This window comes from Mus caroli, chromosome 9 (assembly GCF_900094665.2).
Source record: "Mus caroli chromosome 9, CAROLI_EIJ_v1.1, whole genome shotgun sequence".
NCBI classification, from domain to species: Eukaryota; Metazoa; Chordata; class Mammalia; order Rodentia; family Muridae; genus Mus; species Mus caroli.
The window spans coordinates 35,600,039-35,621,545 of record NC_034578.1 but is presented as its reverse complement, the minus strand read 5'-3'; the positions used below and the strand labels follow the sequence as shown (position 1 = coordinate 35,621,545).

The 21,507-nt window shown below is 37.5% G+C and overlaps 1 protein-coding gene across 1 annotated transcript in view; it reads right to left on the bottom strand.

Annotated features, from left to right (window-relative positions):
* Nucleotides 1–17,862: 17,862 nt before the first annotated feature.
* The window catches only part of LOC110301940 (olfactory receptor 1537-like), a 22,060-nt gene continuing 18,415 nt past the window's right edge, over nucleotides 17,863–21,507 (bottom strand). The window contains exon 3 of the mRNA XM_021172661.1: nucleotides 17,863–18,814. Coding sequence (XP_021028320.1) covers nucleotides 17,863–18,807 — 945 coding nt within the window. The 5' untranslated portion in view covers nucleotides 18,808–18,814. The remainder of the gene's footprint in view (nucleotides 18,815–21,507) is intronic.

Sequence of the window (21,507 nt, the reverse complement as noted above, 5' to 3'; positions counted from 1 at the left end):
CCTGAGAACACAAACTGCCATGCCCTATTCCTCATTTAAGAAAACAGGAAAACTGAGGCATATGAAGTTTGCACGACCAATGGGCCGCTCTTTCCACTGATGGCCAACTAGGCCATTTTCTGATTCATATGCAGCAAGAGACACTGCTTGTGGACGTTGTACATCGTGGTGCGCACTAGGCTCCGCACCACGATGTACAACGTCCACAAGCAGATCAGTGAGTACATATCATGTGAGTTCTTTTGTGATTGAGTTACTTCACTCAGGCTGATGCCCACCAGGTCCATCTATTTACCTAGAAATTTCATAAATTCATTCTTTTTAATAGCTGAATAGTACTCCATTGTGTAAATGTACCACATTTTCTGTATCCATTCCTCTGTTGAGGGGCATCTGGGTTCTTTCCAGCTTTTGGCTATTATAAATAAGGCTGCTATGAACATAGTGGAGCATGTGTCCTTCTTACCAGTTGGAACATCTTCTGGATATATGCCCAGGAGAGGTATTGCAAGATCCTCTGGTAGTGCTATGTCCAATTTGTTGAGGAACAACCAGACTGATTTCCAGAGTGGTTGTACAAGCTTGCAATCCCACCAACAATGAAGGAGTGTTCCTCTTTCTCTACATCCTAGCCCGCATCGGCTGTCACCTGAATTTTTGATCTTAGCCATTCTGACTGGTGTGAGGTGGAATCTCAGTGTTGTTTTGATTTGCATTCCCCTGATGATTAAGGATGCTGAAAAAATTTTCAGGTTTTTCTCATCCATTCGGTATTCCTCAGGTGAGAATTCTTGGTTTAGCTCTGAGCCCCATTTTTTAATTGGGTTATTTGATTTTCTGCAGTCCACATTCTTGTGTTCTTTATATATATTGGATATTAGTCCTCTATCTGATTTAGGATAGGTAAAGATCCTTTCCCAATATGTTGGTGGCCTTTTTGTCTTATTGACAGTGTTATTTGCCTTACAGAAGCTTTGCAATTTTATGAGGTCCCATTTGTCGATTCTCGATATTACAGCACAAGCCATTGCTGTTCTATTCAAGAATTTTTCCCCTGTGCCCATATTGTAAAGTCTTTTTCCCAATTTCTCCTCTATAAGTTTCAGTGTCTCTGGTTTTATGTGGAGTTCCTTAATCCACTTAGATTTGACCTTAGTAGAAGGAGATAGGAATGGATCAATTTGCATTCTTCTACATGATAACTGCCAGTTGTGCCAGCACCATTTGTTGAAAATGCTGTCTTTTTTCCACTGGATTGTTTTATCTCCCTTGTCAAAGAGCAAGTGACCATAGGTGTGTGGGTTCATTTCTGGGTCTTCAATTCTATTCCATTGATCTACTTGTCTGTCGCTATACCAGTACCATGCAGTTTTTATCACAATTGCTCTGTAGTACAGCTTTAGGCCAGGCATAGTGATTCTACCAGAGGTTCTTTTATCCTTGAGAAGATTTTTTGCCAACCTAGGTCTTTTGTTATTCCTGATGATTTGGAGATTGCTCTTTCCAATATCTACTTTAAGTTTAACAATATTTCAATAACATTTCTATTCACAAGAATATTGTAACAGTTTCCCCAAGAATACAAACTGCCTTGCTCTCTTCCTCATTTAAGAAACCATGAAAACAAAAGAAAGTTCTACATGAAAGAGATAGGGGCACCATTGTGACAATAGGAGAAGTTGAGTTATTTCAGGACCATATAGATTGAAACCAGAATATTCTAAATTCTTAAACTATGAAAGTGGTTTTTAAGGCTAATGTGTCACTGCTGGGCAATTGTTGCACATGCCTGTAATTCCAGCACTTGGGAGGTAGAGGTAGGCAGATTTCTGAGTTATAGGCCAGCCTGGTCTACAGAGTGAGTCCCAGGACACCCAGGGCTATACAGAGAATCCCTATCTCAAAAAAAAAAAAAAAAAGTTTAAAAAAATGGGCAAATGTGTTTTCTATTCTAACCAATTTAATATGCTTTAAATAATTCATTCCTTATGTTTTCTTCTTAAAGCATTAATATGATAAATACTCAAATTAATGGAGAGCATATAAAATAGAATTAAAATTGTATACTATTCAACACAACACTTTAATATTCTATAGAAATTCAAAATATATTTGAAGATAATTTTCATAGGAAAAAGTTATAGAAAACAGGTATGCATTCACAAATTATTCAACTAGTGTGCTTACTTTGAGTGAATAGTAACTTAGGTGATATTTGGAAATTTTCAGAAAGCATGTACATAACTGGATGAAGATTATAGTGCAATATTTGAAAGTTAGCAAAGAGTGATTTATTTAATGGACTATAGCCATATTCAACTGTTCTGCAAATTCTGTTTTAAACATCTATTATTCTCCTGTTGTACATTTTCTTTATGTATTTATTTTTATTAATACACATTAATTTTTGTATATGTGTGTATTATACTCCCATTAGTATGGTTTTTTTTTATGAAAACTTGATGCTTCTAAGACATTTCCTATTAGTAATTGGTCAATTTTGTTATTTCATTGACCTAATAGACCTGGAAAACTTGTATGAGACCAAATATCAGTAATATATAATGGACAGTTTCTACTTCTCACTTCTGCTGGCCTATTGCAGTTGTGTAAGTAATAAGGCTAATTCTGAATTATCAGGTACAAATTCAGCAGTCTCTATATGTAAAACAACTGTTTCTACATATAAATAATCAGCGATTATGCTAAGAACTTCAGGAAAACCTGATAATACTATAAGAATTGCATATAATTCTAAATTTTGGATTGAAGTATATGGACTCCTGTGCACCTTGCTAATTTTTTTTCCAATTTATAAACATGTTATTACCATCTTGTTTGAATCCTTATAGAGTGTTGTTGCCTCTGGAATTGGTGTTCACTTTATGGCATGTAGAAGAATCCAATGAGTTCCTTTTATAAACTATATAAGTTTGCTTTTCAGATATTTGTTGTTAGTCTTGCCCAACAAATTACTACCAGCTATTTTCTGATCGTCACTGATAACCCATAACAGCATAATCTCAGCATTTGTAAGAGGTAATACAATTTCAGCGGTATCTTTACTTTTTATAACTAACTCAGAAATCTTTTCTATATGTGTCTTCAAATTTTACTTTGATTATGAGCTAATACAATCAATATCTTCCCTTTACATAATGAACCCAGTAGTAGAATGGATTGAAGTAAAAAATGATCAAAATATGAGCAAGTTTAAGATCAGTTGGATACACATATGCACCTTTCAGTCTTTGTTCTAAAACAATTATTTTTTTCTGCTTCAGTTGTAAGACATCTTGGACTGTTTGGATTCAAATCTCTTGTAATATTTGAAACAAATTACACCATTCATATATACTTAATGCAATTGTAGGCCTTAAACAGTTAATATCTCACATTCATTTTTGAAAATCCTAAAGTGTTTTCAATTGGTATGAATCTATACCTTTTGTGGTCTTACATTTTGTTAATTGATTTTGTGCATCACCCTCATGCTACAAACTTTTTTTTTGGCTGCCATTTCCTTCACACTAATAGACAACAATTCAGCCTCCAAAACTCAAAGAGACATTGCCCTAATTCCTAGTCAGATTTCTAGGATAAGAATTATATAAAATATTATCACAATTTAGAAGTATCTTTAGAGACCTGTTTTCCTGGGTTGATTCAGAATGACTCTATCCATGAGTTACCATTTTTAAGCTAACTTTCTTTTACCAATGTTACAAATTTCTAATCATACCCAATAACTTATAAGCCAGTACTCTACAACCAAGACATGCAGAACATATTTATACTTTTAAAACCAGTCAGAAACAAAAGTGATGTGGCTACACATATCTCATATATTTAGACCAAACAAAATGTTCTTATCCTTCTAGCTGAAATTTCAAGACAAAAAGCACCTTGTCACTTGCTGAACCCAATAAACACAATTGCAGAGATTTTTTTATTCAGCCCCTAGCAGGGCTTCTGCAGCTGTGCTTGACTCCCAGCTACAGTGCAGGGTAACTTATCAGTTTTGCTGTGCAAATTGAGACTTCCTTTTAAACAATTTAAATTAAATCAAGTGGTAAATAGCCAGCAGATAAAGTTTTAACCATTTTTTTCTTTTCAACATGAAACACAGAACAACAATCATTCAAATGACAAAACAAAAACAGACATAAATTGACATGTGGATAGATGAGTTCATCAAAGACAGACAATAGACAGAGAAGGCAAAAAACTTGATGTAACCAGAACTAAAAATATCTCCAGTAGGAGCCAGAGATGAAGCAGGGCATCTCCCAATTTTCTCCTCTCCCCAAGGGAGCTCTGAAATACTTATGTCCATTTTCCTTCTCTTTCTCTAACATGTTCCAGACAGGGGACAACTGCGTTTCTGAAACCTATTCTCTCTCTCTCTCTCTCTCTCTCTCTCTCTCTCTCTCTCTCTCTCTCTCTCTCTTTCCTTTTTCTCTTTTTCTTTTTCTCTCTCTCTCTCTCTCTCTCTCTCTCTCTCTCTCTCTCTCTCTCTCTCTCTCTCTCTCTCTCCCTCCCTCCCTCCCTCCCTCCCCCTCTCTCTCCCTCCCCCCCCTCTCTCTCTCTTTCTCTCTCTTTGTCATGTCATTTGTATTACCATTCTTACTTCTGGGAACCATGCACAGCACAAATCTACTTGACCCAAGAATGTTTTAACATCTGTTTTTTAAGCCCTGCTCCTCTTGCTTGATGCAGCTGTTTTTGGCTTCAGCCAAATGCCTATATAGAAATCCCCTGTCCCAATGAGCTGTCACCCCTGGGTGAATTCAGTGAAGGGTCAACACCTGTTAGGGTTGACCTAGTTAGTATCCTCTTAATATACCTACTGCAACAACAGTCCCCAAAAGATAAAATTTATGACTAGTGGTAGCAGTAATGCTGTATGTTGCTTACTGTGTAGTTCCCCACATTTTCAGTCACCTGTTCAAGCACCACTTGTAGCTGTCTATCAGCTGTGGATAAACTGGGTTACCTGAAAGGGGGACTGGAAATGAAAAAGGACCAGGTGAGAGAGAAGAAAGAAGACAAGACAAAGGTTCAGATCAAGGCTCATAGTTTAATAATTAGCACTGAATTTATATAGGGAGATCCCACAGACCCATCCTTTGTTTCAGCTGGATTGAGTTGCAAAACATGCTCCTGTAGGAAATTGCAGTTTCAGCAAGTTTTAAGACTCCACCTGGATCCTTAAGGTACAACTCCAGAAAGCACTTAAGGTCTATTTAGCCTTCTCAAGCTGGGAAAACAGCACAAAGAGTGCCAAGGAGATTGAATCTGTCTCAAAAGGGGAAACCAAAACAGATATTGGGAGTCTTGGAACTGGGTGTGAGAGAGGATGAGAAGAGAATGTGTTAGGGGACATGAGAATACAGACAGCAGTGTCTGGGAAAGGCTAATCTGTAGGACACATCAGTGACCAGGAATGGGGGCAACCCCTAGAAGGGATATTGTTTGACTCTAGCTGAGACTCAGCACTGGGCAATCTGAATTCAGATGTGGTTTGCTCACTTAGCCCGGTAAGACTCCCACTAGAGAAATAAGGACAGCAGCAACCCACCCACAAAACCTTTGACTCAATATGTTCTCTGACTACAAGATGTTCAGAGCAGAGATGGAGAAAATGTTCAAACAATAAATGCCCAGAATTGAGAACCATCTCATGAGCATTAACCAATCCCTGGCACTATTAATGATACTCCTTTATGCTTGCAGACAGGAACTTAGAATAACTGTCTTCTGAAAGGTTCCACCTAGAACCTGATGGAAAGAAATGTAGCGAGCTACAGCCAAACATTAGATGGAGTTCAGGGAGTCTTATGGGAGAGCTGAAAGAAGGATAGAGAGTCCAGAAGAGAGTCCACAGGGAGAAAAACAGAGTCAACCTGGACACTTGGAGGCTCAAAGGGACTGATTCATTAACCAAGTAATGAACACAGGTTATAGCTAGGCCACCTTGAAGACATTTATTAGAAGACCAGCTTGGTTTTCAACAAAAGGAGCATCAGCTTTTCCTGAGTCTGTTGCTTTCTTGCCTGCCTGTGGATCCTGTTTGCCTAAATGGACTGAATTTTCTGGCCTCAGTTGGAGAGGATATGCCTAATCCTGTAGCAATTTGATGTGGGTAGGGAAAGAGGGGGTGGCTGATACCTAGAGGGTGACTGTCCCTTCTTAAGGAAGAAAAGGGGAGGGGAGCCAGAGAGTTTGTATGTGAGGAGGTACTGGGATAAGAGGAGGAACTGATATTGGGATGTAAAGTGAATAAAAAAAAAAGAATGCGATGTCAAGATCAGATATGGGGAGAGACTGGAGAGATGGCCAGATGGCCAGGAGAATGAATGGAAATCTGATGTTGTCTTGGGTGGGGCGTGGAGACATCTCAAGGACGTACAAGAGACCTGAGACAAGAGACACTTCCAAGAATCAATGGGGGGTGGTATTAACTGTGACTCGCAGCATGTGGGATATAGATCCTGAAGCAGCAATCTCCAGTAACCAGGAACAAACCCCAGTGGAATGATCAGAACACCAACACACTCTCAAAACTTTTGACCCAAAATATATCTTGTCTACAAGAATATCAAGACAGGTTGATGGATCAGAGACAGAAAGAATGAGCAAGCATTGACTTGCCCAACTGGAGACCTATCCCATGTACAAGCACCATTCCAAGACACTATTAATGATAGTCTGTTATGTTTGCAGAAAGGATCCTAGCATGGGTGTCCTTTGATAGGATCTGTCCTGCACCTGACTCAGACAGATGCAGAGACCCACAGCCAAACACTAGATGGAGCATGAGGACACTAATTATTAAATTACTTTATTTATTTATTTATTTATTTATTTATTTATTTATTTATATTACACAAGTCGCTCCATTTCTAGATCCTCTCTAAAAATTATTCATCACATGAACCAAAACTTTTTCCTCTGAGAGAGTGCTCTCCTATCCTTCCACCCTCCTAGCCCACCCACCCCAAACTCAACACTGCCTCCCTCTTTTCTGGGGGCATCAAATCTCTACAGGATTAGGAAAATCTTCACCACATGAGGCCAGACAAATATACTGGGCTACATATATACTGGGCACCATGGATCAACTCATGTATGCTCTTTAGTTGGTGTCCAGGCACTGGGAGCTCTGAGGTTCCCAGGTTAGTTGATAGTGTTGTTCTTCCTATGTGATTACCATCCCCTTCAGCTCCTTCATTCTTTCCCCTAACTCTTTCATAGTGGTCACCATCCCCAGAACAATGGTTGGCTGTAAGTATTTGCATCTTTCTCAGTCAGATTCTGGAAGAGCTTCTTCATTTCAGTCCTAATTGCTGCTCACCATCTGGGTTTTCCACTTCTGCAGTTAATCCCCAACCTCCCATGAAGTTGGTCAGGCACTGGACAGACTTTCCTTCAGTCTGTGCTCCATTTTGTACCTCCAATTCTTTTGGACAGGAAACATTCTGGGTTAAATTTTGTTGATGAGTCTAGCAATAAATGGAGCCAAACAAAATGCTGAACTTTATGACAGGGTAATCCAAAACAAACAAACAAACAAAAAACAAAACCAAGCAAAAACCAACAAAGTCCCTTCGACTCACACACACACACACACACACACACACACACACACACACACACACACACACACATATATTTCTCATGGGTTTTATAGTCATGATGGATAAATTCTGACTAGCACAAAATATTAGTACCTTATTCAAGTTTATTTCTGTGATCATTGTGACTACAGAAGCATGTGATTCACATGACTCTGAAACTGGTTTGTTAGCAGAACTGGAAGGTGCATATGCAGCTAGAGAAATCATGATTACTATATTAAGATCTTAATGCCAAAATGGCAATAGAAATGAACATGAGAATTCTCTTGAGAACTGAACTGCAAAGCATGAGATTTATATTCACTGAACATCATTTTTTTCCTACCAGTATATTTTGTAGGGTACTGACTTTAAAGATGATGGACTGCTTACAGCTAAGACTGTTGTGAGTAAGCAGCTTTTGGAAGATGGAGGGAAGAGTTTTCCTGGTGAGAAGGAACAATCTGTACCGAAAGAAGGACAAAAGACAAAAAGTGTTAGAAATTTACAAAAGGAGTTAAAGATTGGTCAGAAAATATGAACAAACTAATAAATGGTATCAGAAAACTTTCATAGGCAAAAGAAGTATTTCAGAGTGAAACTGCTTTAGAAAATCTCCAAGTCATACCTGACCACATTGTTTCTACTCTTTCTATTGGTCAGATTTTGTACAGCTGACACAAAGACTGAGGGTTGTTACAGACATAGTCACAGTGATTAGCTACTGAAATGCTGTCCCAGGGTGTTAATGAAGCTCCAAGGTGAGAGATAAAATAAACATAACAATCCATGAAAATGCAAGAAGATAAAAGTACCTGGGGCAAAATCTTTTCAGGACAGCTACAGTTATACAAGCTACAATTGAACTGAAGGGCTGGAAATGAAAAATGGGTCTCACTTATGATGAATAATAATTAATATCAGCTACTATGTTCAGAATCATAATGAAAATATACTTTTGGCAGCATGTATCAGGGTAGAGGAATTCCAGTCTAGCAACATGGCTAAAATGCCTGGAATACAGACAAGCCATTAGTACAGACATTTAATCCCAAACAGTGAAAATAGTTGAAGGAAACATCCAGGTTGGAAAGTTTAGTCTAATTGATTGGCATATTAAGTGAAGAATTTGATAAAGGTTTTACAGAATAGGATATTCCCAACTCTCACAAGAATAGATGGGAAAGAGAAGTTATTTAGAGATAAAAGCAGGAGGATTGGGGGGGCGGGGCAGGCAGGCAGATAGGCATTTTTACCATGAGAGTTTTACAGAGGCAGGTTGAGAAGATAACAACCTAGACACAGGAAAAGACAGAGCTAGCCAGATAATGAGAAGGAGACAGAAGATTATTACAATTTGCTAGTGTTAGTTTGAGGCCAAATGGGGCAATTCAGTCAGAAGTGAGAAAAGCCAATCTGAATCTGTTTTATTGGTGATGATTTTTTAGCAAGACACCAGAGTTAAATTATCCAGCCAGAGATTATAATAGAGCTAGAATTGGTAATCATTTTTCCATCAGTAAGTCTCAGAGCCTGAAAGTATTCTAGATTTATATAAGTTTTACAAAGGCTAGACATTTCTCGGACTAGGCCTATGATAGCAGAAGGAGGCAGAAAGTCCTAGACACAACAGTTACGTCAGGAATGTAAATATAATTTTTACATATTTTACATATTCCGATTAACACTTTTTTTTTTTTTTTTTTGTTTTTTTTTTTTTTTTTTTTTTTTTTGGTTTTTTGAGACAGGGTTTCTCTGTATAGCCCTGGCTGTCCTGGAACTCACTTTGTAGACCAGGCTGGCCTCGAACTCAGAAATCCACCTGCCTCTGCCTCCCTAGTGCTGGGATTAAAGGCGTGCGCCACCACGCCCAGCTTCCGATTAACACATATTTTTATTGAAATATATAACTAAGGATCAAGAACACCTATCTCCTCCAGAATGCAATTAGGAACATTCAATTTTGGCCAAACTATCAAATTAGAAAAACAAAAACAAAAGAAAAACAACAACAACAACAACAACAAACAAATACAATAACAAAGAAGCAATAACAAAAACAAGCATAAAAGAAAAATGCAACTTCTGATTTCTTCTCTCACTAGTCTGAATATAATAAAGAATACAAAGGACTGCAAACTGTTATAGTTACTTTTGAAATCCATGTGGTGAGGTAAGTAACAACGTACATAACTAAGTAAATAAGTTAGTAAATACGTAAATAAATAAATAATCTACGATATGTCCCTGAAATTTTTACATTCTAAACCATAGTTAACTCTTCAACCATCTTTATTGCACTGCTATTCACCATAGCCAAGTAGTAGACATGACCTAAATAACCTACAAATGATAAACTGAGAATGAAAACACAGTGGAATTCTATTTAGCTATAAAGAAAAATACGATTTTGAAATTTTCATATAATTCAGTAGAACTAGTAAATATTGATTAAGGTCACAAAGAGACAGACAGTAAGTCTCCTTACTACATAAAGCAGATAAAGTCATGGTGGTGGTGGACATTTATTGTTGATAACATGATAGTAGGGTACGGCTGCTATGGAGAGGGAAAAGGTAATATTTGGGGGCCCTTTGGGAACAGGGATGGGAAATCAATGTAGAAGAAGTAATAATCTGTTGGGGCCAGCCTGCGGCTCTCATGTCCGGTTTAGAGCCTGGGAGGCATCTTGGAGCTGAAAGAGAAAAGGGAATCTAGGCGAGTAGAGAAATAATGGAACAAAAACAACCTAGTCTGCTCAGAGTTCAAATGTTTAATAATAAAATCTGTGCTTATAAAGAGGGGAACCCATCCCCAGTCACGCTAAGTTTCTTGTGAAGTTGTCAGAACAGCCTTTTAGCAGAAACTCACCAAATTCACAGTTTGCAGTTAACTCTTGGAGAATTGGTTAGGCCTCAATTGGGTGGCAGGCAGTGTCACATCAAAGGAGAGGGGTGAAAAGTAGCACAGCATGCGGCCCTGCCTCAGTGGTCAATGGTCTGAACCAGTCTGCCTAGGCTGAAGCAGGGTACATTTCCCCCCCTTTAAATAATATTTTAAAAAAAAACTGGACTGAGGCATAAAATTTATTTATACTCCATAGTCTTGATCAGGAATTATGGTGGCTGGCAATCCCGCCTGTCTTAGGAAATCTTAGAACTTCTCGAATCATCCTTATCCATCATAGGAGGACACTCCCAGCTTGTTTGTGTTTATTTTACAGAAAACATGGCTCTGTGGTGTATTAGCTACCATGTCCTCTTGGCATGTACCCCTGTCTTAGATTGGTATGATCCCGAGATCTGGGTGCCCGTCATTGACTGTCAGACCCTCATAGCACACCATACTCCCAGTTCTGACCAAACCCACAATATGCACTTAAAATTCTTCTTGATGAAGAATAAAAACTGCCACCTGTGCTGTTGGAGGCAAGGTTTTACTCCTGCTGCAGTCAGGCTGAACTGCATGGCTGACCTGCTTGAGAAACAAAGATGGGGCAGTGAAAAGGAACAGTATAAAAGCTTCTTTGTGGCAGACCAGCACTGGGGTGGCTGGGGCGCGGGGTCTGCTGACACCTGCCAGCTACCCACGACACCCGCCACAGGATCTTGAGAATTCTGGTGTGTGGAACACAGCTTCTGCTCCAGTCCAATCACGCGGGACCTGAGACTGCTGTGGTTGGGGAGGCAGAGTTTGGATTTGACTCATGTTAGGGATATGTGCGTTTTAATTGGGATTAGTTCTACCAGTATTCATCCAGTATGGGAGTGTTCTTATAATCCAATCTAATCACTTTTAAACAGATTAAATAATGTCCAAATTTCCTAAAATGGCCAAGAAGCCTCTCTGATAGTGACTTTAAAAAAAATCTTATGAGTGTATATCTGTGTGTAGATGTGTGGCTATGTCTGAGTGCAGGGCTGGCAGAGGCCCTTTGAGGGCATGAGGTCGCTGGATCAGGAATTAAAGATGGGTTAAAGAAAAAAAAAAGCTTCTTTGTGGAAACCCAAGGACTTTATTCAGTTGCAAATTAGCAATGATCAAGCTCAGGCTCTGGCCTCCAGGTTGGGGTGGGGTGGGGTGGGCTGGCTTGAGAATTAGCAGAAAGGCCAGAGATTCTCTGGAAGTGGAGGCTGTGCTCCAAATTAACTTTGCTAAGTAATTAAGAATTTTAGCTATCTTAAATAGGAATCTCTAATATTGGAATTATTACTAGACCAGTCAGTCCAAGATTGAGTTAGAATAACTGGTCACATTGAAGGAAAGAGAAGAATCATTATGACTCTATTATATGAATAATCTTTCTAAGTCAGATTATACAGTCTCTGATGTTCTTTTTACCATAAGGTTAAAAAGCTTGAAGCAAGGCAGCTTTGCTTGTCCAAACTGGAAAAATGGCAAGCAAGGATGGGTCGAAAACATGTATCCAATTCATCTTCCTTGTCACTAAAGTCAGGGCACTGAGCAAACTTACCTGTCAGTTTGTCACAGGAATTAGCCATCCTGTTTCTGCAGCATTCTGTGAAGAAAACCTATGATTTTCCCTTTCCTAATAAGGTAGCTGTTCAGGATCAAGCCATATGCCAATAAGTAGATCCTTTAAGTTACTATAAGGCATTTATTAAGTTTTTTGACATCCAAGTTTCAAAATTCTAAAATAAAAGTATGATTTAAATAATGTGCACAGGAATGCACTAAATAATATGCACGGGGATATGATTTTCCCCTTCTTTGTCTTTTAAGAAGCTAAAGTTTTAAAGTTGCACAATATCTTGTCCTTGAGAATTAATAATTTGTTGACAAAACATCTCAAATACTTGACTATTATTTATAGCCAGTATTCATGTACATGGGCAGTGACTAATTGCACTTTCAAATGTTTCTCTTAAAGAGCGGTTATAAGTAGAAAGCTTGAAAAGTTATTAATAGTGACATGTGTATAATTTATTTATTAACTCAGAAATAAGAGCATTTATTTGCAGCAATTTATTAAGTATAAGTCCTCAAGAATTAACACTATTACGTGGAAACAGATAGAATCTGAGGACATCAAGAGCAATTTTTTTTTTTTTTTTACCATTTGACATGAACATTTTCCAAGAATACTAAAATATTATCTTAAACCATAACTGTTTTGAATATATAAAGAATGAGATTATATATTCAATCTATCTTATATGTAGGACCTATAGACTGCCTGAGATGTAAATCCAGCATGGCATTGCTTTAAGATGTCTAGGCAATCCAGAACAATTTATTAAATGTCCAAAAATAGCCTTCTTAAAAGGACAGCATTTTTTCTTATGTGTTGTATATGCATAAGCAATTGCAAATTTGAGAATTAATACCATCTGAGGGATGAACAATCTTAAGCAATTGTGAGTTCTGAGATATAATATTGACTCTTAATAAACAAATTAAAATTTGATTGTTCAGCATTTTAAAACACCATCCACAGCACACAACTTAATTATCTGTGCTGAAACAGGAGGAAACTCAAAAGAATAAACGTGTGATCTAACTCACATCTACTTATTTTCCCATAAAGGGATTGTTTATAAACACAATAATTGGGATGCATGCATGCATGAATTATAGAAGATACAAAAGCATGCATAAAAACAATTTTTAGCTTATCTTTGGGATATTGATTGTCAATTTTTTTAAAATGATATGCAATAGTTCAATTATTAATATTCTGTAATAACCAATTTCATTGCTGTTTTCAACAAGGAACAGACACTTTGTCAGGTTCCTAAGACGCAATTTTTGTTATAGGTTTTCCCAAACTATATGAATTTATCTTATAATCCTTTGTTAGCACCACAGTAGTTTTAATAGGATGGTTAAACTGTGCTTTGAGGTGAGCACAACCTCGGCCTAGCCCACCTGCCTTGTTGCAGCACCGCCATCCTGGGCTCCACACCCACCGGGCACCTTGGAGGGCCCCTTTGCCCTGTCATTCCTGGCCACAGCCAAGCCGAGCCTTGGCCACCCGCCACCATGACGTGCAGAAGCCACTCTAAAAAGGACTCTGAATTTTGACCTGCTGCTGAGCCCCACATCTCCGAAGCTGCCGCCAATCTGTTGTAGGATAGAAAATCTACCGAGGGCGGCAGAGCACCCTGAGTCTTAGCGGGGAAAAATACGGCTACCCTGGTGGGGACAGGAGGAGTCTCATGGGGACAATGATGAGCGTGGCCCATCCCTGAGTTCGCTACAAAGGTGCCCACTTTCTAGCAGCTCTCGTGCCACTACCGCTCAGGGAAAGCTGTATACCTCAAGGCCCCACCCCACAGCAGTCAGGAGCTGGCTGGCCAGGAGAATAAGAATAATGTTTTCTCTTGTCTAAGAATACAGAAAGTAAAGGGGTTAGGAAGTCACAGCAGAAAAAGTACATTGAAGTTACCTGATTCGAAACAAAGGAATGACTTCAAAAGGATTTACAGGAACCAGATAAATGTTTACAGTAAGGACAAAGCGGCTCTGCTTAGGGTCAACTTAATGACAGCTAAGGATTTCACACCCTTTGTTACAATGCAGCCTGCTAAAGAATTCCTATGGGCACATTTAAAAACCATTAACTAAAATGGACAGCAAATATTTAATTACCATTGATTATAATTGGTAACAATTATAAAAGCTTTCTTTATTTTCTGCAAAGCCTTCTGTAGTGTGAGAGCAAGGATTTAAAGTAAACTTCCCTTGACAGGCATTAGCTAATAAAATACTTTCCACTTAGAAAACAATATACACTGAAAGATTCAAACTCTTAGCTTCTTGATTACAGCTCACTAGAAGCAACCCCATTACAATTTATCCAGATGCAAAAGAAAAAACAAACTTTTAAATCTATAATAACTTTATATAGGGTAGGCAAGTCAAATCGCAATGTGCTGATAAATTCTACAGCCTGATTGACCTTTTTTATACTTAGAATTTAAACTTTATTTCGGGCAACATTTGCAAAGCTGCTCTTATAGCTAAAAGATATTCTCTCCTGAAGGCAGGAAGTGGGGAGGTTCTCAGAATTTCCCTAGTCACAGTTTGCGAAACAAAGGAGATTTCATGCCAACTTCCCCGAGTCTGCTCTGAACTTCCATTAACTCGAACATAAGAAAATTTTGTCTAACCCAAGAATTGTAGCCCTCATGTAATGAGGACAGATTTTGGGGGAACAATTCGACTGTCTGTCTATGCTTCTAAATTTTGGACAGTCTTTCTTAAGATTACTAATAGTTAACCTTCTGTTACCAATGTTACAATTATGTAATCCTAACCACTATCTTATGAGCTGATACCCTTGTGAAGACACGCAGAGCACATTACCAGTAAAAAAACAAATGAAGCGGCTACACTTAGAACAATCAGAGAATTTTAATTTTTCTAGCTATAATTATAAAATGAAAAGCACTTTGTCATTAGCTAAACGCAATAATTGCAAATGCAGGTAATTTTCTTAGAAAAAAAAAAATCTATCACCTTTTACGCCCCAAAACCATGAGGCTGCAGACTCCCTTTCTTAAAAAACAGTTTTTCCAACAAGGGCCCTCCTGCTGTGCCTGATTCTGGCTAAAGCATGTGACCAGTCTCTTGCTAAACCACCAGATAAAGTTTTAGACATCTTTTATTTTCCAACATGAAACACAGAACATTCAGTAATTCAGAGGACTAGACACAAACACACATGAATTGAACACGTGAACAGACCGGTGCACCAGACATAAGGCAAGACCTCAGACAAAAACAAAGAGGATAAAGAACTTCTCCTGTAGGGCCCAGAGAGAATAATGCAGGGTGTCCCTGATTCTCTCTGTCTCTGGGAGAGTTTCAAAATTCCATTTTCCTCCTGCCTGATGCAGTTTCCGACTATGCCCAATCTGCCTGATTATTAAATCCAAACCCTTTTATTTCTCTCGCCTAAAAAGCAGCTTCTGGAAGCTGTGGCCAACTGCCTACTATGTTCTTAGATCCAGTATAACTGCTGAATGTGAGTGGATCCAGCGCGGGTCACCGCTGTTCCAGCTCAGACCATACCACACCTACACTTAGCGACTACACTTAGAACAATCAGAGAAAATTAAATTAAATTTTATTAAATTTAAAATTAAATTAAAAATTTTAATTTTTCTAGCTATAATTATAAAATGAAAAGCACTTTCTTAAAAAACAGTTTTTCCAACAAGGGCCCTCCTGCTGTGCCTGATCCTAGCTAAAGCATGTGACCAGTCTCTTTTGGCCCCTTGCTTCTCGGGTTCTGGTACAAAATTTATATCTGTGGAGTTCCCCACCAGCAGTGTTTCTTACAGCGTCCTCTGCCATTCCCAGACCCCATTGTAGGCGCCAAATTGTTGTGGCCAGCCTGCAGCTCTCATGTCTGGGTTTGAGTCTGGGAGGCAACCTGGAGCTGAAAGAGAAGAGGGAATCTAGGCAAGTAGAGAAATAATGGAACCAAGACAAGCTAGTCTGCTCAAGGTTCAAATGTTTAATAATAAAATCTGTGCTTATAAAGAGGGGAGACCATCCCCAGTCACGGCAAGGTTCTTGTGAAGTTGTCAGAACAGACTTTTAGCAGAAACTCGCCAAATTCACAGTTTGCAGTTGACTCCGGAAAATCTTGGAGAACCTGTTAGGCCTCAGGCAGGTGGCAGGCAGTGTCAAATCAAAGGAGAGGGATGAGAAGCAGCACAGCAGGTGGTGAATGGTCTCAACCAGCCGGCCTAGGCTGAAGAAGGATACAGAAGGCAAGAGTGCAGGGGGAGAAATATCAATAATTACGTTTGAAAAATTTATCAGAAAACAAAATTCTATGTTTACTTGAACACACACACACAAAAATACAAATGTCCCCAAATATTATATGAAATTGTTATTGTCCTTAGTTGCTTCCCAGAAACTGAAAGCAACTAAAGATATCAGATGATTTTGGCACAGAGCACATATAAATCAAACTGGATTTGACTTTGAAGTCTTCTCCCCGGGAACTAGATTTCATAACAATAAGTAGTAAAATCCAAGGTGACAAGGGTACAAACCATTTATTATATCTAGTTGCAACATCCATGAAACACAGTGATAACCAGCAAGCCAAGTAATAGCTTAAGGTACAATAGTGCCAGTTACATCACAACAAATAACAATAGCTATCAAATTATTCTTAAGGTTGACTCAGTAGGGGAAATTTAATGCCTGGTTCTATAAACATAGTCAACTATGAGTTTCTGCTGAGATTATGGAACCTAGAGGAGAATCTAATAGTGTCACTTACACAAACTAGCATAATTTCTAACTGCATACATAGTTCTTACTGAGTTATCCACAGATAACTATAACTCTTTTTATATGAGATGGATACAATTACAGAACTCCATAAATTGTCTAAATAGATAGAATAACTGATTGTGGGGTGAAGAGCCACACTCATCCATCCACAACACTAACTTCCTGTTTAAAAGAGAGAGAACATTTTGGAAGGAAACTACATATTCTAATAACTAGAGTACAATGAAGTCTATGTAATAAGGTGTCTTGAATGCATGGCAGAAACATGAAACTGGATATTTCAAAAATATAGTCTCCTCAAAAAGAGCCAAAAAACCCCAACAACAAAACAAACAAACAACAACAAAAAAAAAAATCAAAACACTAAAACAAAAAACAAAAAACAAAAATCATATAACATACCAATGTAGTTGGGGGAAATCTCAGGGAGCCCATTCCTAGATGGAGAAATAGGGACATTCACAATTATGGATAAGAGAGTCAGTCTTTCTATGGGTATATAGAAGTGAAAGGAAAACAGTCCACTTATTTGTAAGAGAGCAGGGGGTTCATGGGAATGGCTGGACAGAAATGAGAAAAATGATGTAATTATGGAACTTACATATGAGATTCTCAAAAAAGCATTGAGAATGAATAAAATAATATTTTGTTGTAATTAAGAATGATTTTTATCAATTTAAATTAATGTTTACAAATGTGAATAAAAACTTATAAACCATGATGGGCTATCACCGACGGGCATAAGGATCCATGTTTTAATTTCTAATTTTTTACATTTTTGATACTTAAAAATTATGAGATATTAGGTACTTGAAATTTAAAGTTGAAAATTGTAATAGTAAAAGTTATCAAAGAATCCTAGCAAATAAGCAATAATAATGACAGGTAAGGTAAAATAAATAGGATCAAGTTAATTGATGTACTCTAGATAATTTTCCTCTAAGAACTATTCTTTATCTGGTCACATGAATTTTTTTCTTTCAAGTATTTTCTTCAGTGCAACTGTAACATCCTTATTCCTCAGGCTGTAGATCAAGGGGTTCAGCATGGGAACAACAGTAGTATAAAACACAGAGGACACTTTCCCTTGGTCCATCAAACTCACTGATGATGGCTGTAAGTATGTGAATGCAGCAGAACCATAGAAGACAGCAACAGCAGAGATGTGGGAACTGCAAGTACGAAAGGCTTTAGATCTGCCCTCACTGGAGCGAATACGGAGGATGCTGGCAATGATGAAGATGTAGGAAGTAATAACAGTTAGCAATGGGACACAGATATTCACTGTACCAAAAGATAAAATCAACATTTCGTTGATATAGATATCAGAACATGCAAGCTTCAGGAGGGGAAGAAAATCACAGAAATAGTGGTTAATCTTATCTGATTTGCAGAACTTAATCCTATTCATGAAGCCTGTGTTTACAGATGCACAGATCACAGCAAAAATATACACCCCTAAAATCAGAGAAGTATAAATCTGAGAGGACATAGTTGCATTGTAAAGCAAGGGGTTACAGATGGCAACATAGCGATCATATGCCATTGCAGCTAATGTATAGCACTCTGAAATGCCAAAAGTGATGAAGAAGTAGAGCTGAGCCATGCATCCAGAGTAGGAGATGATGTTCTTCTCTGTCAGGAAGCTCATGAGCATTTTAGGAATAACCACTGTTGACTGACAGAAGTCAATCAAGGAGAGACTGCTGAGGAAATAATACATGGGTGTGTGCAGGTGGGAACTGAGCCCAATCAGTGTGATCATGCCCAGGTTCCCAGACACAGTGATCAGATAGATTCCTATGAAGAGGAGGAAGAGTGGCAGCTGGAGTTCTGGCTCCTCTGAGAGCCCAGCCAAGATGAATTCAGTCACTGTGCAGTGGTTTCTTGATGTCATGTCCTCCATTCTGATCCTGAAGTAGTGAAAGTATAGTAAAGCTGTTAGGATGAAGATTTTTTCTTTCCCCTGAACACAAAGTACTATATAAATTATCTGCCTTAGAACTCCTTAGCCCTGTATATAATTGCCTTTACTGTATCATCTTTGTTAAATAAAATATTTTTACTATTATTTTTAAACAGATACTTAAACATTAAGAAGGAATTTTATAGAAAACACCACCACTGTATTACAGTTTTCAAAATTTTGTGATTTCAAAGCAATGTTTCTGAATTGGGTATTAGTATAAAAACATGGCTTTCTGTGTTGAGGAAGCAAGCTTTCCCTAAAAAACAGTGAATAATTCATCCAGAACCTTATTTTACGAAGAGATCTCCATGATTCTTCTTTTTAGACAATCCCATTTTTATAATTTTGAGATACACAATTTTTTAACTATTCAAATGTGAAATTTAGATATTAGGTAGTGAACACCTGGTGCTACTGGGAGGGGGATTCTGGTTTGCAAAACAGTTCTTGAGAGGTACAGAGTCTTCAGTAGTGGTTACATAGTAAGTACTTAAAGATAAAGTATTCATTTTCACTCCCATTATTTATCAATGATGTTGTTAGCTAATACAATATATTTTATTAGTTTTAATGGATATTTTCTTTACATTTCAAATGTTATTTCCCTCCCCCATTTTCCTTTTCATAATGATGGGTATATAGCAGATGATACTCTTAGGAATTGTTATTTTTGTAGTGCTTTTGTACACATAAATAATATTAAAATAATTTGAAAAAGTAAATAAGTCCCACATTTTTCAGTGATTATCATAACCAGAGAAAGATATAATTAAAATGTCAACATGAATATTAGACTAATTTTGAAGAAGTATGTTTTGACACTGAAATATTATTTGACACTAAGTAAAAAGTGGCACTATAATGAAGACAAGAACTAATATACAGGACTTTTCAAACACTATTATAAAAGAATATGCTTTATCAAGTAATTCAATAACAAAATATTATATAAATTCATTTATATGGTCCAATACCTCCTACAGAGAGTTTCATGATTTGGTTTTGGTGGCATATATATTTTTTTCTTGTGAGGTGGGTTTTAATTTTAATTAATAAGAGGTTGTTTTCCCCAAAACTTTATGCAACTCTTGCACCAGTGGGTATATCAGTGTATTCTATTTATTGTTATTATTGTGAGTTACAGGGTCCAAAGCTCAGTGAGATATGACAGAATCTTCAAGACATATGTAAGCCCAAACAGGAGGAAAAATTGAAATGGAGAAGAGAAGTTATTTTGAAGTTATACCTACAGAATTTATAACTATTAGAAGCATTTGACTGTTGATAGCTTCTGAGAGATGGTGGGGGGCTGGTGAGATGGCTCAGTGGGTAAGAGCACCCGACTGCTCTTCCGAAGGTCCAGAGTTCAAATCCCAGCAACCACATGGTGGCTCACAACNATCNNNAACGAGATCTGGCNCCCTCTTCTGGAGTGTCTGAAGACAGCTACAGTGTACTTACATATAATAAATAAATAAATTAATTAAAAAAAAAAAAAGAGATGGTGGTGGGTCAGTTTTCTTTAACTGTATAACTCCTGAAAAAATCAACCAATCTCCAGTGGAAGGCCAAATAGTCAAAAATGTGTATGTCCCAATAATTGTGCTTTATATGAGGGGAATTAAAAATAAGACACAAAGTTATATGAATAGAAAAGGGGATGTACCTGCAAAAAGTGAATAGAGGCTGTAAACATAACATGTGAAATTTTCAAAAACCTAAGGAAATATTTCTAAATTCAACAGTGAAAATGAATATAACAGAATGTTATAGTCTACCATTTTTTTGTTGATTAAGCAAGGAGTGAAACGTAATTTTATTTATTCCTTAGATAAAAATTTCCAAATAAAATAATTTTGTGACTCTGTTATATTATTTTGTGCATGGGGTACCTGTCAGTAAAATTAAAAATTCACAGTACTGTATAGTAGATGCTTCTCCTGCTTTTTGCATTTTTTTCTTCAGTATAATTTACCTTAGGTAATACCATTTGCAGATATCTTTATCTTGGCAATGTGTTTCATCTGCTTTTAATAAATTCTTCTTTTAAAAAAAAGCTTAAATTTTTCCACTTGATTACATCACACAATTGAGAATCAGAAGAGAAAGGGGAATTTTGGTAGATTTTTAATAAGCAGGAGGTTATTTTCATTATTATTTTTAATCAGAGTATTATACCTGCATAGTATATAAAATTTTCATGTCATCCAATTAGGGGAACATCAAGAGGCTCTGGGTACCAGCTTTATAGAAATAAAGCTTAGTGACTTACAAGCTAAATTCTTCCTATCACTACTCACATTCTCCAATCCATTTTTTTTAACCAGATGGAAGAGAAGGAAAGAGAAATATTCTATACTGTAAAAGATGGTTATATTTGAACAGAAGTTGATGTCTCTGCTCAGATTTATATCCAGTTTTAAAAGAGGTATATTGGTAATTATTTAGACCCACTGTCATTTTAGGACCTATATGCATGTATATCCACAGCATCTCAGTGCATCTTGCTCTTTTCCTAAGTAGATTATTGTCTTAGTCAGGGTTTCTATTCCTGCACAACATCATGACCAAGAAGCAAGTTGGGGAGGAAAGGGTTTATTCGGCTTACACTTCCATGCTGCTGTTCATCACCAAAGG